This window comes from Canis lupus, chromosome 9 (genome assembly GCF_048164855.1).
Source record: "Canis lupus baileyi chromosome 9, mCanLup2.hap1, whole genome shotgun sequence".
NCBI classification, from domain to species: Eukaryota; Metazoa; Chordata; class Mammalia; order Carnivora; family Canidae; genus Canis; species Canis lupus.
In genome coordinates this window covers 58,762,581-58,783,860 of record NC_132846.1, presented here as the reverse complement: position 1 = coordinate 58,783,860, position 21,280 = coordinate 58,762,581, and the positions used below count along the sequence as shown (strand labels likewise).

Here is a 21,280-nt window from a genome sequence, read left to right as displayed (position 1 = left end):
AGATGATAAGAATCTCCTCAAGGAAATAATTTATTTTTCATTTAGTTTAGACTTCATACCAAGAAAATGGACAAATGGGCTCATCAGTTGGAGTGTGCACTAAAAAGGCATCTGTTTTAGAGTGTACCAATTCTTTATCTGTAACTGTCAGTATAACTGCTGAAAATAAAGCTCCTATAATATCCTCTAAAGCACACATTTTCTATTTGTGCTATGAAAAAAAAATAAAAAGCATAAATTCAGAAGCCCGTTTGCTAAGGCCCTAATAGATTCTGACATATGAGCATCTTCAACAGGATCTACAAAATACTTCGAGCAACCTTTCAAGTATGAAACAAATTCATTACTAAAAATAATCTGACTCAAGTCCTTTTAATAGTCCTTTCAGCTCACCCTGTGGGTTTACACATATCTTGATTCCATCTGAAGCTTTCAAATCAGATAAATGTGCAGCCACCCGATAATAACAAACACAGAATTTCTATTAAAAAAATAAGGATGGGTAACCAAGAGATTTAAAAGTATTTTGGGGATTTTTAGAATGTTCCCTTATCGCGAACAATAATCAGTATATTACATCCATTGAGCGAAGTTGTGATATCTCCATCATCACAAATTTTAACCAGTGATAAAGAAGTTGTCCTGAAGGCTAGTTAGTCTTAAAGCTAGTCAATTTATTAAGAGACAAGAAATAGTTAAGCGTCTTAAGAGTCATGTTTAGGGTTAATTCCCTGTAATTACTCTTGTCATTTACAGGTTTTGTGACCATGGACCAATCACCATACTTCTTGGGAAGCAGAGTTTTACAATCTGAAAAATAAAGATAAAGTACCTTATATGGTTAAAGACAAAATGTGACCACGTGTATTAAAGCATCCTAAATATGGTCTTACATAGGTGCTCAATAATTGTCAGGTGCTATTTATTATTGTTTTTGATTTATATTCAAGTCCAAATGGAAATTTAAGGTTGCATGTCTAATTACCAAACACAATTCCTAAATGTTCAAGTACGTAGTATATGTTTGAAACTTTTAATTCAAATTTAATCCTAATTTTATCAATGCACTATCACTTTGTGTCATCTATTAAACATCAAGATCATCTAATATATACAACAAATGCATCATCAAATTTACCATGAAGTACATATGTTTCTTTTTTCTTTTGTTACTCCGCTGAGTTTGAGAGAATGTAAAGTCATTACATGGTCTCTGAGACTCTGGAATGTGTTAGAAAATGAGTTTGTCGAAACTTTGAGCTCCTTAGCAGGAGAGTCATAGTTTTCTCCGAATTCCCAGAAGAACCTAACATAGTACTCTATAGAAAATACATGTAGAAAATACTTTGGGTGGATAGATTTCTTTAGGAACATAGGGAAGTAGAAGATATGCTTAATTTGCCTAAGACTGTATTTTATTCTTCTCTGAAACTTCTGAACTCAGCCAAGAGCCTGGAACAAAGTAGAAGGATTTCAATAAACTTTTTTTTTTTTTCTTTTAATGAATTGTATTCCTTGAATAAGGGTCTGGTCTTCACAGAGTAAGGTCTGTAATTCTTGGTAAAAGTAACTAAGAGTTGCCAAGACATTTCTCGACGTAAAATCACCCAAATGTAATATGAATCACCTGTTACCATTGCTTTGCATCTTAATTTTCCAACAGAGAGTCTATAAATAATTAACACTAGTTAACTGAAGTGTTGTGATTTTATTTCCTGATTTAATCTATGTCAAGTACATTATTAGTGAGAGTTAAAGAGGGGCTCTGGCAAACCTTGAGATAAATCTGAGTTGCACTGGAGCATATGAATAGATAACATTTTCCATGAGTGCTCATTGGAAGTATGGGTGGATGAGCTATAAACAAATCATAAGTAGAAACGTACCATAAAAATTCTAAAGGAAAAGTGACATTTAAAACCAATAGCGCATGTTATGAAATAGGGGCAAAGACTATTCCGATTGGATAACTACATTGGTATTTATCTCTATGCCAAATAACACAGCTTTCACAAATACAAAACAACATGCTTAATGTGTGTGTGTATACTAAAAAGATATTCATAGGAACACACAAGCTAGTGGAGAAATAGAAAAGAACAAGAAGATGTCATGTAAACCCCTCCCACAAAAAGGGTCCAACGGCCTTAAAAAAATACAAGTTGTCTTCAAAGTAGGAGAAAAGGAAAAATCCTACTACTTCCTTCACCCCTGCCACCCTCTTACATCATCAGGAATCATCCCACATTTCTTTTTAACATTAACAACGCAAGTATTGGCTGTAACCCAATGAACTTAAACACAGTGTGGTTTTCTTTTAAAATAAGCCTTTACTGAATATATCAACAAGGTACTGTATAGTGTAGAGTGAAGTTTGTAGTTAACAAAGTGTGCGACATGGTAGGTCTCAGAGGATGTGTAATGCAGAATCTTCCAGCCCCTCGCAGTCCCTTGTAGTGAGGACACACTAAACATAAACCAGAAGCAAATCAACATATGGTTCGAACAATAACAACTCATCGGGATTAACTTTCAGTGAATATATACTGGTCCTATGAGGGACAGACAGTGGAGACACCTTCACCTTGCCTCAAAAAGGTCATAAATTTTACATCCCATGGTTATCTTTATAAATACCTCGGTGTGTATTTGTGTGTGTGTGCAAGCATGTAGTAAATTTTTACTAGTTTAAAAATTCCTGTTGCGATGGCCTTGCTTTGTGCTCTTCTGATAGATGTGCACTAGAAGAAGAAAAAAATGAAAACTATAGCACAAGAATCCGATTAGTTTGTTATAACAGCAGTATCATGCATGTATAAATCTTTCTCCCCACAATCTGTGACAAGCATCCCTTGTTGCCAGCAATTGTCTTTTGTCTTTTGACCTTGCTGAAGAAATCAGAGAAGGATGTAAACTATAGCTTTCTTCATTTGTATTTTGGCAAAAAAAAAAAAAAAAAAAAAGGACATCAGGCCAGTTTTGACAAAGACTAAGAACTATAAGAACTAGTAGTTTTTATGTTGTTCTGTTTTTGTATCTGTTTCCCTTTGGGGCACAAGGAAACTGTTCTGCTTTCCCATTAAGCAGGAAAGGTAAATCACGGGCAAAACCATTCTTCTCATGTTCTAATGTCTCCTCATGGTGGGTTTTAAAGAAAAAATGCTATAAACAAAGATGTCAGTGGAAATTAACCACTTCACTGTCAAAAGTTGCACTGGGTTCTTCCAGCTGAGGTTCTCTGAACTAGGGCAGCCCTAGTAATTTATGTTCGGATTGGATGTCCGGCTGGCTGCACACACAGCTGGTTCTCCACAGAGGGGAAGTAAGCTGTGATCTTGTGAAATGACGAAGACCATAGTGATTTGCATTGGTAGGAAATGGAGCCTCAAAATGAGCTCCGTCATCAATACTTTTGCTAGATTGGTCACATTACAGGTTTTTTTTGTTTTTGTTTTTACTTCAGGGAATGTATCTAACACATTTTCAACAGACATCCAGATATTTAGAAATTGCATTATTTCTAATGGGATAGAATGTTTTCCACTTCTCACACAAGGAAACTAAGCAGGGAAACGCACTTTTGGTCTCTGCCTGTGGTGTCTATTGCGACAAGCTGTTAATGCATTTGACAGTTTTGAGGGAAACACAGAGCCTCTCCCTATTCAAACACATCTCCCCAAACAAATAAGTATTAATGAAAGCCATGGGTGTGAATAACGATCAATAATATCTGTGTGATCATGGTTGTACCTTTTCCTTTAGACTTTCCTCTGCACAGGGATAGTTACCTAGCTCTGAATGTAGCTCTATATGATCTGATCACCTTGTTTGGTCAAACAGCATCAAGTTCTTTATAAGCCAGATGGTATGTATGGCTTTGTTTATGGACTTGGCCTGTACATTCAACTGTGACTCCTGACTCATCTCAAAATAAGAAACAATGACAGCAAAGGAGGCTCAATACAGAGCAGATGTATCAGCAAAACACACCCCCATGACTGAAAATGCCAGTGAAAGCCCAATCCAACATCGATGGTTGGCTATTCAGCAGTCTTCTTAAGACATACAAAACATTACAAATCCCATGATGTGCTTTCTGTCCTGGTGTAGGCGAGAGCCCTAGCTATGCTACGACAAGTGGGAGTTTGATCTCAATTTTAGTAGTCTCTGTCACACTGTGCGCAAGATCAAAGTGAAGCCTATAACTACCTTCTATCTCGTCATAATTCTGTCAATCCCATAAGACGTCATAGAAACCCTTCCAACATTGATCTTCTTGGCCCAAAGCAAAAACGTTTCAGCTGCCAAATATCGCGCTGGGGGGTTATACGCACAATAGAAATACATGAGAATGATTATTTTGTGGATAGAAGAGAAAAAAACCCTCAAAAGTCAAAGTACCATCATTTGAACATATAGTTTTATCTACACAGCCAAGGGGAAGAGGACAGTGGAAGGGAATTATCCAGTAAAATACACAAAACCCCATGTCATTGTCCTGAATGTTACATGGCTTACTATTACACTGATCACCTTCACAGACTATCTTGTCCCTTCGCTGTGTGGAATTAGCTTTAAAAAAGCAACAGCCAAAATTTACTAGCTAATAGACTAAAATGGAAACCTAAGTCACTTTAGGATTAATTCAAATTAATTCGTAGCTAATTTCAGCTCAACTGACTGCAGTTTCGATTCTTGCTTCTACAACATTATAACTTGAGTTATATTTGCTGCTTATTGTGAGGGACAAGGGAGATTAAAACATATAAGTTGGGGGTACATTATTAAAGAAAATAAAGCTCTTACTATAAAGAAAAACTTGCATAGCATTTTATACCTAAACTCTTACAAAGAAGACACATCACAGTTCTATTTTGTTAAGAGAGGGGGGGGGGGAAACAAAATGATTGTGACATTAACTTCATAGGTCCCTAAGAAGTGGCCCGTGGTAAAGGAAATATGCAACACAGGGTAAAAATTGACTTTAAAAGGAATTTTTCCAAGGGTGTGTATTTTTTAGATAATGTATGCGATCGATAGCCCTTCTACATCTAAGGGATGAAAAGGAGTAAGTTATACATACTTTGTGAAGATGGGCATTACTTTGAAAATATGTAAGCACAGACATCCCTCCCTTCTCTAAGCCCTCTGCTCTATGTCCCACTCTGCCAAGGTTGGGGGAACAAGCCCGCACTCTGACTTGTTCATTTCTCGTGTTATCCGGTTAATAAAAGATTGATTATCCCTCCACAATTCCCAAAGAAGAGGGGCACTCAAGACTGAAAAGGAATAAATGAAAATTCAAAAATGGAATAGAATTCAAGTTCAGTCCAAGGTGGAAACTCCGTATTGCTTTAAAAAAAAAAAAAAAAGCAAACATTATTTCAGCCAGTTTTGATGTATCTTTACAGAATTATTAGCACTGAAAATCAGTATACATTTTAAAGTGTGTAAGTATATATGGATATTTGTGCAACCAAGACTGGCATCTAAAATTTTCTTTCAAATTTTAAGCAGAGTGGGGGAAAAAAACCAAACAAATGTAGCATAAATAGCTAATTACGAAAATATATGTGAGGTGATTGGAAGACAAATTTGCAAGGGGATAAAGGTATTAATTCAAGCTATTTCAACATGATACTAATACAGTCATTTGATAAAGTAGAGCAGAACCACTGATCACTTGTTTTTGTCTAAATGGTTTTCAAATATCAACTTTAGTATATTCCAAACACTCATCTCTTGTTGGTCTAGATATCATGTTGACATAGCCTCAGTGAATCTACCCAAATAAGTCTCATTATCAAAAATAATTCCATTCAATATAATTCTTCCCGTTATTTTATTAGCCTCTTCTACAAAAGTATTCTAGAATATATCTCTGTTGAATGTGATTCAACCTGACATATAATTTGAATAGTAACACTTGTAAAGGGAGTTTTCTCGCTGGAACATCCTACGTGTCCCTGCAGATGACCGAAATCACACTCAAGTCTCTAACTCTGTTATCGCATAGGGCCAGGGATGCATGAGGAGTGATTTTTTTAAGCTCCCAATCAGAAAGCCAACCCCCCCACCCCTGGGGTTTGAAGTTCTTTTCCAAACGTGTCGATTTCTGGGTTTTGCCAAGTTGGGTTAACTTATCTTACGGGAACGGGCTTCCTCGTGATGCTTTCTATACATTTCCTGCTCTGGGTCAAATCGGGGTAACTACCTCCTTTCTCGTATTTCGAAATGTCATACTTCTCTTCCAGGTCAGGAAGTGCAGAAATAGCACGAAGGTATCTGGGCCATTTCTTGTTTTACCCACATTATTTAGCCTGCCCTGATGAGGCCACTGCAATCTGCCCTCTCATCTGACCACCGACCGTAAGAAGGGAATTTATTCTGACAGCTTCTACGGCAAAATGGGTAGTGTGCATCATGAGGAAGAATCACTCCTTCTTTTGCCTTGGCGTTGGGTTCTCGTTGTACAACCCTGTACAGTACTTCAGCAACTATTTTTTTTTTTAAGATTTAAAAAGCAAAGAGTTACAAAACTGTTTGTAATTAACTTGAAATAGAAAAGATAGCACTTTTTTCTTTTAAATCCCATTATATAGTACACCGTATAAATTACAGAGTATTCAAATGCACAAATGCATCTGGGTAACATTTATCAAATGTAATTCGCGTGTCTCTATGTGCACACACGTGTGTGTTCTCGGGAGTCCTAGTGTCCGCCTTCCTGACGCCGGGCCCCTGGCCGTCACGTGTGGCAGTGCTCCAGGTCTGGCACACTGCTGTTGCAGTATCGCATGTTGTTGGAGATATGACAGTCTGTATAATTAATGCCCCCATTCGGGGTGTAAATGGGCTGCAGTCTGAAATCTCCTTTAAGGAGCTGATCGTTATTTAAGGAGACGATCTGAAAGCTGGTCTCTGTCATCTCCAGGATGGAATTGTCCTTCTTGGTGCCGGCCTCACAATAGTCATCTTTCCGCCGGCCTCGGTTGTACTTCCACTTCTGGGACGTGTAGCGCCCCTTTTTGTGCATGTGCCAGCAAAAGACGCTCAGCAAGACCACGAGCACAAATATCACGGCGCCCCCGATCAGGCCCGCCAGCAGAAAAGGGGAGCCCATGCTGTGCGAGGTCGTCTGCTCGTGGCTGGAGGCCGTGTTGCTGCCATTGTTCAAATAGGAGGCGTGCGTGGTGGCCTCGGAACAAACGGTATCTTCCACCGCTCGGTAGTTAAAAGCATCCAGGGGCACTAGGCAAATCCGGTAGGTGGATCTGGGCTCCAGGTTCACCAGGCTCAAGTGCTGCTTCTCGCCGCTCACGATGCGTTCCTGAACGATGCCCCCCACTAAGCTGTGGCCCATTTTCACCCACGTGAGTTTGTACGCCATCACCGTGAAGAGGGACAGCCAGCTGACTTGAATGGACGTGTCATTCACGAAATGCACAGACAGCTGGATCCGTTCGGAAACCGGCGGGGTGGCTCTTTCCCTGCCATCCCAGGCCGGGACGGTGGGCAGCCTGGCTGTGGTGGGAGTCTGCGGTGTGTGGCTCCGGCCGGGGGTCGGGACAGACAGCGTGGGGGGCTGGGTCGTCGGGGGCGCCGTACTCGGGGCCGGGGTAAAGGCGGGCAGCCCCGGGGTCGTGGTGGGGCACGACAACAGATTCATATTCAGCTCCCTGACAGCCATGCCCCGGACTTGCTCAGGCCCTTGGCACATGAAGCCTCGCACGTTGAGAGAAGGGGGGATGTACTTGAGCCACTCCGTGACCCACTTAATGCTGCAGTCGCAGAACCAGGGGTTATTCCGAGCCGTGAGCTGCTTCAGGTTGGAGAGGTTATCGAAGACCCCTTGGGTCAACACGCGCAGCTGGTTGTTGGATATGTCCAGCCGCTCCAGCTTGCGCAGGTTTGAGAAGGCCGTCAGAGGGATGTGGTTGATCTGGTTGTCCTGCAGGTAGAGCCTGATCAGGTGTGTACCCGGGAGATCGGGGGGCGGGTGGGAGAGGGAATTCCGAACAATGGAGAACTCCTTGAGCTTGGTGAGATGGCTGAAGGTGCCGTCGGCGATGCCCTTGTTGGTCAGGAGGTTGCCGTCCACGATCAGACGCTCTAAGCTCGTGAGGTTCTGAAAGGCCATGTCTGATATGATGGCAATTCGATTTTCGTCCACTCGCAGCTCTTGCAAATCCACGGGGAGCCCCACAGGCACGCTGCTCAGGTGATTCTTGGACAGAAACAACAGTTTGAGGCTGATCGCCTCCCGGAAGGCCCCGTCTTCCACCCCCACTGTGGATATCGAGTTGTCATCCAGGTGAAGCTCCTCGAGCTTCAAGAGCTGGGCGAGAGCAGCCCGGGAAATGGTCTGAATGTTGTTTTCCTGCAAATGGAGAACTCTGACGTTCTTGGGAAGGTTCATGGGGAATTCATCCAGCTGGTTGCCATAAAGGTAGACCGTGTGCACCGACCGTACGTTGTGCAGTTCCGCAGGAAATCCAGCATTATTAATTTGGTTGTTGTGGAGGTAGAGCACGGTTACGCCCTCCGGGATCCCAAGAGGCACTGAGGTCAAGCTTCGCTCATTACAGTAGACAAAGTTCCTATCGCAGCGGCACACGCTAGGGCATGCCAAGATTTTTGACACTTGTGAGTAGAGCCCCAGGGAAATGAGAAGCCAAGATTTCAGGAAAAAAGCCCCATGGCTGGGCCACTGTGTGGTCTGCAGGCCCATTTCTGAAGTACAGAAACAAAATACAAGGTGGTGGGGAAAGTAAAAAGGAAGAAAAAAATATATATATATATAGCAAAACCAAAATGACTAGACGGGGTTCTGTTAAAGTCCAGAACTCCAAGTGGAGGAAAAGTCTCGAAGGCCTGCGGTTAAAGAATTCTCCTGTGGTCTCTGGTCTTATCAGCCTGTGTTGCCTTCTTTGTTACCGTCCTCCATGTGCAAAAATAACAATAATAATAATAATAATAACAATAATAATAATAATAATTTCAATAGGGAGAATTTTCCACACAGGCGATGAGTGAAGCCAAGTTATCAGCGGTCAACAGGGACCCAACGAGGCAGGCAGAACTAGAACTCCCTTCTCGTGTTGGAGATCAGGTCAGCGTTGATGAGACTCTGAACTTCTTGGTTAAGCTCAATCTGCAATCTGTTGTAGGAAAGTAAAGAGAAAAAAGTCAGTTAAGGGGAGAGTAATGGATGAAGTGTTGACCTGACTCTATGTCCTTCAAGAACAATGTTATCTGACAAATAACACCAGAGACAAGGGAGCTGGCATTAAGTGATGTTTTAAGGAACAATAATTTAGTTGAAAAGGTACTGAAAAAGGATCATGATTTGGTTATCTTATATTCGTTCAAAAGAAAACCAGACAGTTCCCCCTCACCATCAGTGAGTGTACTGTGAATTTTACATCCCAATCAGTATATTCTCTTAAATATCTATTCGCGTATCCAATAGAAAAGCCCACCAGACACACTGTTGAACCCACTGAATCAATAACGATGATCACCTACAAATCTGACTGGCCACACCTTGTTTCAAGTTGAAATGACTGACTGACTAATACAACCGGAGGAGAAAAAAATGGGAAGTCCTTTCTAGTTATAAATAAACAAATGCAAGATAGGGGCTGATAAAGTTATTTAAAAAGGTAAGTCCATTTGGTATGATGCTAAGCGAAAATAAGTGGGAGAGAGAAAGACAAATACCTTATGATTTCATTCAGATGTGGAATTTAAGAAACAAAACAGAAGAACATAGGAGAAGGGAAGGAAAAATAAAATAAGAGGAAAATTGAGAGAGAGGCAAACTGTAAGAAACTCGTAATTATAGGGAACCAACCAAGGGTCGCTGGAGGGGAGGGGTTGGGGGGGAAAAGGGTAACTGGGTGATGGGCATTAAGGAGAGCACGTGATGGAATGAGCACTGGGTGTGATATGCAACTGATGAATCACTAAATTCTACCTCTGAAACGAATAAAAATAAATTCAATTAAAAAAAAAAACGTGTCCTTTTGATCTGATACTGCAAAGGAGATGAATAACTGTAATGCACAGAAGCACGCATGAAGGCAGAGAGACGATTTCTCTTTTCTTCCCCACTTTTCCCCTCTTCACATCTTTGTCTTTCTCCAAAATCGCTTACGCTCGAGTTACCAAGAACGATGAAACTCCAGTCCATGATACATTTCTATTGATTCTTTCTTTCCGGGCTTCCAGGTACAGATGAGATCACCATTGTGATCTCTTTGAGAACTGCCAAGCTCATGATTGGGAATAAGTTATTTTTCAACACCACCACCTTCCTCCCATCCGTGAGGATTTTTTTTCCTGCTTTTAAAGAAGGACCTTCAGCCGACTTTGAAATGACAGAGGACCCAGTTGAGGAAGTAAAGGCAATCCACAGATAGTAATCATGCCTTCATGCTCTACAACATGTTCCATCTGTTTTTAGATCAGAGAGGTAAAGCAGTTAATTGAAAGGTGCCAGATTTGATTTCCTTACAAAATAAGCTAACATGACAGGACATGGCAAGCTATGAATTTCTTAATTCTCACCAACAGACAAAAACTAAAACAACTTATATATCTAGAGCACGGAGGAAGTATTTGAAATTGTTTCCTCAGCTATCCTTAGAAATATAATTAAAAAAAGAAAACAAAGCATTGTAAATGCTATTTAAGTGTCAAGGATATTGTAAATTTGTTCCACGACTTAAAAAAAAAAAATTGTGAACCTCCTAAAAAAAAAATGCCTCTGATGACCTGAAACAGTAAAACTCATGTTTTATTGTTCAGAGACCTTAAAAAGGGGAGAGGAGAGATAGGGAATCTTTCTCCAGGCAAAACCAGATTGAGATATGATACTTCTAATTTGTTAAAACTTATAAATATACGTTTTACCACTAGACAGAAGCCTTCCCCCCACCCCAGCAAAAATCCTCCTATCTGCTTAAAGAATAATTTATAATACAACCGGGATAGAATAGGAAAAATGAGTTTAGTGTCATCAGCCTGATGTCATCCTTAGCGCAGATTTCAAATTTTTAGACCATCTCAGTGTTCCCTAATAGTTTGATTTTCAAGAGTGATCCTGGTCCAGTAGCTGAGCTTGAGCTGGGAAGTTGTTGGAAAGTAGCAAGAACCTAGGATGTCCTGTTAAAATTTGTGAGTCATTGCCCTAAACACAGTAACATCTTATTTAATCATTCAAACGTTTTCATTTATTCAATACAAAACAAATTCGAGAGCATGTCAAAGGACTCAAGTAAGAGTAAAAGCATACTGATCCCTTTTGTCCCTAGAAGACAGTCTCAAATTACATCTTACACATAAATGACATCTTGTAGGTGGAGTAGGGGAATGACTATAACATACACTTGGCCTCAACAGACCCTTGGAAATCTATGTCTGAATGACAAGCACTAATGCTCAGTAGGAGTGCAAAAGTTGTTTGTAATCATGAGATCCCACTTTATGAAGCAGGATTTACTTAAGAACAAACATTTGTTTGGTGCTATTAGCATTTACTCTTCATAGGAGGTAGGAAAGAGAGACCGGAAGAATGGAACCCAACACAGTTTTGAGTATTCCACAGGAATCTTCCACATGCAATAGTAACACACAATAAATAGACTTTCCTAAGAGAGAAAAACAGCTGCTCCAGGGCTCTAAGTTCCTAAATAAAAAGAATAGATGTTTCTTGACTGTGTTTACAAGCCAAGTATTAAGGCCTTGGAAACAATGAGCCAATACTTGAGGATGACAGAAGTTGCTTAAAAAGTTCATCAACCAGAAATCTCAAAGCAATAATTACTGGGAGCTAACACAGCACTCAGGTTTCGGGACCTGGAGACTATCATTGCTTCCCAATGGCACATTTTCCACTTGCCTGTGCTGTGTCTTCTGTTAGGAGGAGGGAAAGCCCCATCAGCCAGTCCTTTGCCCCAGGCCTTGCTCTCTAGCCGAGGTACTCGACTTATGAGTGCTTCTTTTGTAATTATGTAAGAAGAGGATGTTGTCCTGAAGAAATCCTCTAATGGGATTACATGGGGCAAACTGTCACTGTTTATCCACCTTAACAGAAGAAAAGTCTCATCGAGATCACAATGTGTTGATCAGCTATGACAAGCTCAATTCTGAATTGGAAACAAACTCTTGTTGTTGTTTTTTTTGTTTTTTTTTTGTTTTTGTTTGTTTGTTTTGTTTTGAGCTTCTTGAAAGTCCCACAAAATTACAGCAAATAGCAAATCTGTCGCAATCCTTGGATCAATGGTAGCCTAAATATGTCAGCCAATATACAGTATCTGTGTTGAAATTAGTACAAGTGGAAAATTACAAACACGTAGGCAATAATAACATTGTTTTTTCATTTAAATACACTAAAATTTCCTCTATATTTTTCAGTGCTAATTCCTACTGCATCCTAAGAGCAGTAATCCTTTCAGACTTTAAGTGGGAGACTCTATTCGTAGAGAAAGTAGTACAGTATAATAGTCAAAAGCACAGCCCCCAAGTTCTCATCCCACCTCTGACACAGAGTAGCCGCAGGATTTTGACCTTTTACGCCTTCCTTTCCTCACCTGAAAAATGAAGATGAAAATAGTTCCTAACTCATAGTATTCTGGAGAGAATTGAATAGGATAGTATTTGTGGAAAGCCTTCGTGATGCCTGACTCACGTGAGAACATAATAAATATAAACTGTGATTCTCTACCTAATTATTATGATTTACGTAGTCCAAAGAGGTAAACTCCGATGTATACAGCAAAATAAAACCACCTTGAACCTACCAAGTTCTGTGCATTGTAATATACTCCAGAATTTCTCAACCTCAGTGCTACTGACATTTTGGGCTGGATAATTATGTATGGGGCTCCCATGAGCATCCAAAAATATTTCCAGGGACACCTGGGCGGCTCATTGGTTGAGTCTCTGCCTTCGGCTCAGGGCATGATCCCAGGTCTGGGTATCGAGTCCTGCATGGGGCTCCCTGTGAAGAGCCCACTTCTCCCTCTGCCTATGTCTCAGCTTCTCTCTCTGTGTCTCTCATGAATACATAAATAAAATCTTTAGAAACAAAAACGTTTCCAGACACTGTCATGCGTATGTCCCTTGGGATGACAAAATCGCCCCCAGTTATGAACCACTGACCCACACCATCTTATAAGTACCTTAGAAGGTTAGCATTATTATTCTAATTTTGTAGAAGAAATCGAACATAGGTTTCTAAAAAACAGAACCTAAAAGTACTTCTTGCCATGGACACCAAAAAAGCATGAACATGTAACATGCTTTTATTCAAGCAATATTTATTGGGCACTAAAATGAGGTTTCAGTCTGAGGCAGAGCTGATATGGATTTTGGCTTCACTGGCTTGACCGGTCAGTGAAGGGAGAGAAATGGAAGCATGAAATTACGTTACTATGTAAAGAGTTCTAAGCTTAACGTATCTGAGAATTACAGTAGTGTGTAAAGAGCTCTAACCTACCTAGTCCCTGGGGTATCAGGAAAAACACTGCAGGACAAAGATTGTCCCCCTGATGATCTGAAGGCTAAGAAGGTGCAAGCAAGAGAAGAGATTCCAGAAGTGTTGCACCTGGACCCAAGCTGGTGATGATAAAGATCAGGAGGTGAAACTCAGCTCCACTGAGAGAAGAAATAAAACTTGGACAGCACAGCACATTCCCCCAAATCTGCCCGCTTCCCACTCAGGGAGTCCTGTTTCCAGAAGGTAATAAACAAACCCATGTTTCAAGGTCACTAGCCATTTCCATTTACAAGTCGCTAAATATTGGGAATAAAAGATTTTGCTTTACAAGATGATTTCAAATATTGAGAGCAAAAGTTGCCCCCTCCCCTTTTCCTATTTGTTTGAATACGGCACTGAGTATGCTTCCTTTCCAGGAAACTAGAGATTATGAAGAACGGTTTCATGGAAGGTGCTAAGGAAAAACAGGAATTGTCATTGAAAGTAGAAAACACAGTTTCAAAAGGTTGAGTATAAATCAACACGGAACAAATGCTCTTTGGAGACACCAAGAACCTGGCCCTGCCGGTCTGTGAAAGCTGCCTGTAAGCAGCAGTTACTCAGACTACTTTACCCTAATTTAACTCTTTTCATAGGAACTGAGACTCAAAGCACATAAATCACGTAAAAGCTTTCAGCAAAGTGTTTCTCTCGCAGTGCTGCCTAAGAAGAATTTTTTAAAAAATTAATTCCAGGAGCCTGTATTCCAGGAGCGCTTAATAAACTCAGACTATAAAAATCATAGTACAGAAAATAAGAATTGTCAATAAGCACTGCCGATTGCATAATATAATGACACCAGGACAAACCTAATAAAATCTTAATGGTCTCAGCATTGGCTGGACTGTGACAAGACAGCACAGCGCATGAAATGCTACGAATGAGAAAGCCAACCTGAAGAGGAACTCTCTACCTAAAGTTTCCCTGGGTACCTGGGACTTAGCACTTCTGGAGTTAGACAATTTGTGCTTAAAATCAGACACGCAGGTGCAGAATTCAGAGGTCTAACTACACTACAAATGTCTCTGTTACAATCTGGAAACACTAAAACAATTTATAGATCTTGTGCACATTTCCACATTCCTGAAGATAGGTTATAAATACTGTTCTTACAACAGTCAGGAGAGTTCTATAGTTAGCTGGCCAAGATGTGGGGATTAGCAGAGGAATTTGGGGAAAAATAAAACAATAGTCAGCCCCTCACTTGAAATCATTTTTCCATCTCACTCGTTGACCCTCAACCAAACCCCTTGAAGTTTCTCATTAGACAAATATTTTTCTTTGCTAAAACAAAGAGAATGAAAGAAGGGAAGAGGGAGAAAAGGAGGAAAAGAGGGAAGGGAAGAAGGGAAACACTTTATATAAACGGTTGACAATTTCCTGGCTCCAGTCAGTCTAGAATTGAAAACATTAAAATTGGACCAAAAAAAAAAAATTAAAAAGGAGCTATTCTCCTGGCAAACATAAAATTCTCTAACACATTTGAAGAGTTGTTCCCACATGGTTTCCAGTGTAGTTGGTTCATATAATAAGTTTAGAACAAGCAAACAATGTCAAAAACTCAAGAGCATAAACTTTGAGGACATATTCATTACTGTCACTGGCTGTTCTTCATCCACTAGGGACCTGCCACTGACCGACCATTCTTTGGTTCCATTAAAATCTGCGTATCTGAAGGCAAGACTGGGACTTCATGGTTTTTAAACTCAGTGGTGAGCAGACATGAAGAGAGAAGAATTTTCTTGAGACAACACTGATAGGATTAAAGAAAAGAAATAACTCTACACAGTGCATAAAGGATGGGCCTCCTTCAGCCCATATCTATATGCTTTTCAGTCCATTTCCAAAAGAGAGTTCACTTATTTAGACATCCGTTCACTTGGTCAAACAAACATATACTGAGCACTGCATGTTTCAGGCATAGAAAATAGTGGGTTTCCTTGGCTTTTATCTCTGAGAGAGACTTTTTCCCCATTATCTGATTCAGAGATTCTCCAACCCCAAAGCTCATCAAAAACACTAGGGGAAGATGAAAAAAGAGGGTTTCTAGGCACCACCCTGCATACAGATTTTTGGTTTTATAGGTCCTTTTTTTTTTTTTAAAGATTCTATTTATTTATTCATGAGAGATACACAGAGAGAGGGGAGACATAGGCAGAGGGAGAAGCAGGCTCCGTGTGGGGAGCCTGATGTGAGACTCGATTCTAGAACCCTGGTTTGATAGGTCTTTGAAGAAGGCTGTGCATGTGCATTTTGTCAATACTTTCCAGGTGGTTCTGATGATCAAACATTTGGGCCACTTTAGGGCTCAATCACCCAGACACCCACCATCAGGGTGGAGGCAACTGGTCTTTTTTTTTTTTTTTTTTTTTTTTTTTGATCAAATTGATTTGTGAGAGGTGGAGCAGTACATGTGGTGGTGTGGCAAGAGCAAAGGGTTTGAGGTAAGTTAGAATTTGGTTTTGACCTCAGCTCAGCTACTCTTCAAAATCATGACAATGGGCATTTGACTCAACATCGCTCAAACTCTTTGCTCATCTCAAGAGGGGAGAATAAGCCATGCTCACAAAATTATTGGGAACACTAGAGATAGTGGATGTAAAGTAACTAAAAATACCACGTAGGCTCCCAATAAACTGTGCTGGACTCTGGCGACAGGTGACCTGGATAGCTTTCTGACTTGCCAGCTATGCTAACTTGGGTACATCATTTCGCCTCCCTTGGCCCCAGTTAACTCATTTGTCCATTGAAGAAAATGGTAATATGAATCTCTCACAGTTGTTGTAGGGCTGTAAATCATTTCAAGTGTTATCGAACATGTGGAGAACATACACCCCTTATGTTGGCCGTTCCCATTTTTAGCTTTAAAAAACAGCAACAATAGCAAAACCCTCTTCCACAGGGAGTTTTTGTCCCATATTAGTAGAGAGTTGGTTCTTTTGAATTCATCAAATTTTACTTTCCTCTTTCATTTACTGATCATAATTATTTTCCTTTGGAGATATACACATACATCTTCCCATCAATCAACACTGTGACTATGTGGAGACATTTACTGGGTCTCTCAGATCTTCTCCTTTCCTATGTAAATATCCCATATCTTTCATTTGCTTCACAATCTCAGCCTCCATTTCTCAATACGTGCTGCCCGGAATGGAAAACAAGACTCATGTGCGTGACCAGCACCAAGTACGACCCAGCAAACAGTGGAGAGTGCCCACTCCCTGCCAGGTGTAGGGTTGATTACTAGAAAGATATCTACAGTACAGCCTCCATGTTTGAGTATCAGTTCATGTCAGATAAAATAACTCTTTGCATAAAGCTCTTTGCAATTTCAAAAGCATTTTAATATGTTTCATTTAATGTAATCCCACAACAACCTATAGGAGATATGTCTATCAACCTCAGATGAAGTCTACAGAGATGAAGTAATCTGCTTGAAGCCATATTGGTGGTATGAACAGAGGATGGTATAAATTTTCCATAAGAAAATACTAGCTACTGGGAATCCCTGGGTGGCTCCAGCGGTTTAGTGCCTGCCTTTGGCCCAGGGGGTGATCCTGGAGTCCTGGGATCAAGCCCCACATCGGGCTCTCTGCATGGAGCCTGCTTCTCCCTCTGCCTGTGTCTCTGCCTCTCTCTCTCTCTCTCTCTCTCTCTCTCTGTGTGTGTGTCTCTCATGAATAAAAAAATAAAATCTTAAAAAGAAAATACTAGTTACTGGTATGATTTTATGAATGGTGTCAGTTATGATGGTATTAAAAACCAACATGCACTTCCCTGTAAAAACTAAAGCCTCTCTCCATTGCTTAAATATATAAAACCATCAGTAGCCTGGCACCTGAAGTGAGTAAAATGTCCAAGCTTGACTGGTACATAAATAAAGAATAATTATGCCAGGGAACCCATTATCTGTTCTCCCCCATGTGACTCCAGGGCTCAGCAGGAGTGAGAAACCAAGCAGTTCAGCTTATGGGCAGCATTAAGGTGCCAAGGATTGGAGGAATCTGAAGGACTTGATGGCCACCGACAGGCTGCTAGCAAAACAGACAGCAAAGCTTCCTTGCCTACTTCATCTCAAAGAACCCCAAGGTGGCTGTCACCACATTTTACAGCTTGGGAAACTCTTTCTGTGGGGCCACTATGGGAAGAGCTGTTGAAGTAGTAAAGCTAGTCACAACTGCCCAACACATGGCCACCTTGTGTATACTAGTAGCTTGAGATGAGTGAGATGCCTTAGGTATCAAGAATTTCTTGAATTCTAAGGGAAAAAAATCTGTAGAAAGTGAGATCAGTAATATAACAAACTGTTATTTTAAGAAAGATCTTGCTAGATCTGCCCCCCCCCCCAATCCCTCCCTGACCCCTGGCAAGGGACAGTTTCTAAGCAATCCCATAAGAACACTTGACTCCAGAAAGTCTGAAAGATTTCTTCTATCTTTTGCCCTACAACCCAAACATGCAATGCTCACTCTGAATACTTGTATCCCTTTCCATGCTGTCTCCCAGTCCATCATGCCCCCCAAGACATTCTTCCAGCATTCACCTAGAGTGCAGAAGGAAGGAATGAGAAATCATCTTCTTTTCTTTCCTCCTTCCTTTCTTTTTTTGGGGGGGAGGGAGCAAACTATGTTGGGATAGAACCAGAGATTTGAACTTGCTGTTTATATTGTCCTTGATTATTCAGCAGAAGAAATAAGCAGGTGAGTATGACCAGTGTATGCACCCCTAGGCTCTGATATATTTTTAACTTGAGTTCAAATTCCGCCAAATAGTCAAATACCTCTTGAGGGCCGACCCCTGCTACTGACAGTGCTATACTCACAGAGCCATGAGAAAGAAGTCATTATTATCTTGAATTTGCAAATGAGGAGATAAGCTTGGAGAAATCTGTGACTTACTCAAGTTCAGATTGTCGTAAATCCTAGCCACAGAATGCCAGCTCAGTTTTTCTGACAAGAAAGGAAAGAAAAAGAAAGAAAAATGTGGTGCTCTTCCCACTACATTCTCCTCCTTGAATTATTGGTTTAGGGTGTGCAATCTAGTATATCAAAAATTCTTCTGCCAACACCCCAGGTTCCCTTGCCCTCTGTTTTATCATTGCACCAATCAAGCAAACAAACAAACCCCATCACAAGCCCCATCTCCCCTGTACCTACCTGAGTTTCAGATTCTTACCAGAGAAAGTCATGTAATAGCACAAATAAGGCCTACCTTTTTTTTTTAAAGGTTTTATTTATTTATTCATGAGAGACACAAAGAGAGAGAGAGAGAGGCAGAGACACAGGCAGAGGGAGAAGCAACCTCCATGCAGGGAGCCCGACATGGGACTCGATCCCGGGTCTCCAGGATTGTGCCCCGGGCCGAAGGCAGCGCTAAACCGCTGAGCCACCTGAGCTGCCCCCAGATAAGGCCTACCTTAACTAGGGAATCACCAACTTGCAATAAGCCTGCACTCTGCCTAGCAACCCTGTTCTACTTCCCTGGAAAACTTCTTTCTCAGTCTCCTCAAAGACGGAGTCCGTCTTTACTCTCCTTAGGTTCCCTAACTTCTCCTTTCACTTTCAGTAGACAGCATGACTTCAATGTGAAGATAAGCAGAAGACATCAGACAGGATCTCCCCTGTCTTCCTGCTGCCAGAAACCTCAGCCTACCTACATCTGCATCCACTTTCTTTCCCTTAGAGCTGGACCAATCCATCACCTCTGTGGAGCTTCGGCCCTACAGGCCTCTCTAGAATAACACCCTCTATGTTCTCCTTCCCTGTGTACGCAATCTCTCTGTTTCAAAGTGCATCTACTTTTAGACATTCTCTGGGGGCACCTGGGTGGTTCAGTTGGTTTGGCATCCGACTCTTGGTTTCAGCTTAGGTCATGATCTCAGGATCGTTAGACGGAGCTCCATGCGCAGCCTCACCCTCAGTGCAGAGTCTGCTTGTCCCTCTCTCTCTGGGCCTCCCTCGCTTGCACTCTCTCTCTGAAATAATTAATTAATTGATTAATATCATTAAAAATAATAAACATTCTCTGGTATTTTCCATTTTTAAAAAAATCCCTCCTCCGGATGCTGCTGCAGTTTTCTCCCAACATTTAGCCAAACTTCTGAAAAGAATGGTTCACAATCGACATCTCTGTTTTCTCACCTCCCACCCATCTCCCTCCACCAATCTCTACACTGGTTCCTGCCCCTGCTTTCACACAAGCATGTCTCACTGACGTCAGCAATCATCCCTGGGTTGGTAAATCCAAAGGGCTTTTGTCTGTCTTCCTTCTTTATCTCACAGCATCAGTTAGACCTGCTGTGCATGCCCTTTCTGAAACCTTCTCATTCTCTGATCGCTCTGACATCAGTCTGCTGGTTTTCCTCTTGCTCCTCCTATTTCCTATTTGCAGGCTCCCCTCTCAATCTAGGCATTCAGTGTGAGTCCAGTAAGCTTGGATCCAGGTGCTTTTCTCGTTCTTCTATAGGACATGGCATCCAAGCCCCAAGTGTAAATTATCATCTGTGTATGCAAATTTTTTTTAATTAATTAATTTATTTATGATAGTCACACAGAGAGAGAGAGAGAGAGGCAGAGACATAGGCAGAGGGAGAAGCAGGCTCCATGCCCCAGGAGCCCGACGTGGGATTCGATCCCGGGTCTCCAGGATCGCGCCCTGGGCCAAAGGCAGGTGCTAAACTGCTGCGCCACCCAGGGATCCCTGTGTATGCAAATAAAGCACAAACCACAATCTCCATCATAGTCTCTCCTATTAGCTCATTACCTGTACAGCGGAACTCCCACTTGACTTACTCATTTCAACGTCTTAAGAGAATTTCTGGCTTAGCATGTGCAGTTTCAGGTACCTTTTAAGAACCTTCCATGTGATGACTCATAATTAAGCAATACATCTGATACTGTTATTACCCCAACAGAGAGAATGGAGCCCTGAGTTATATAGCTTCTCCAAAGCCGATCAGCAGCTCAGGGACAGCAACAGAATTTGAACTCATGCACGAGCCGCAAGGCCTTGCTCCTGACCCCTATCTTTGTCCCCTGTAAGCTCCACATAGGCAGAGGTTGGACTGCTTTTGCTCACTACTGTTTTCCCAGAGCCTACAATAGCAAATGGCACATAGTCAAGATGTGTTTATAGAATAAATAGATGAATCCAAAATGACCTTCAGATGATTACTTTGCTTGAAGAGGCAGTCTGTAAAAACTCTTCGACATCTTCAACCTGAGGTCCCATAAGGAACCACCAAGCTAATATTTCGGAAAAGGCTTCAAAGGTTTTAAGCAACACTAACCTACCCAGAGAGATGGAGGGATAAATAGAGAGATAGATGAACAGTCATCAAAGACCAAGAAACTAGATAACCTTAGGAAAGGGCATAAAACATGCAACGAGAGAACAATTGTAATTGCCACAGCACTGTACTTGTTTTGCAAAATAACATCAAATTCGGTGCTTTTATGGACTGAAATGGGGTCAGTCTGACCCATTATTACAAACTTGGTTTGATGAAAGGCACGTCTGATCACCCTAGATACCTAACTTTTTAGTTCTATGATGATTTTGACCGAAATTCAGGCAAGTCCTTATGGTCTACTACAAAAACTCTGTAAATAAATAAATACATAAATAACAAAACAAACAAACAAAAAAAACCCCCAAAACAACAACAAATCTCAAGTGTTTCTTCCCATATAATGCCAATGACTGACACATATTTATACAAATTTCAGGGTGACA

At 41.0% G+C, this 21,280-nt stretch overlaps 1 protein-coding gene across 3 annotated transcripts in view; it reads right to left on the bottom strand.

Annotated features, from left to right (window-relative positions):
- Window positions 1–653: 653 nt before the first annotated feature.
- Window positions 654–21,280, bottom strand: part of FLRT2 (fibronectin leucine rich transmembrane protein 2) — a 99,820-nt gene continuing 79,193 nt past the window's right edge. For all 3 annotated transcript variants that reach the window (XM_072839586.1, XM_072839588.1, XM_072839587.1), the window contains exon 2: window positions 654–9,161. In XM_072839586.1, the coding sequence (XP_072695687.1) occupies window positions 6,749–8,731 (1,983 nt within the window). In that variant the 5' untranslated portion in view covers window positions 8,732–9,161 and the 3' untranslated portion in view covers window positions 654–6,748. The remainder of the gene's footprint in view (window positions 9,162–21,280) is intronic.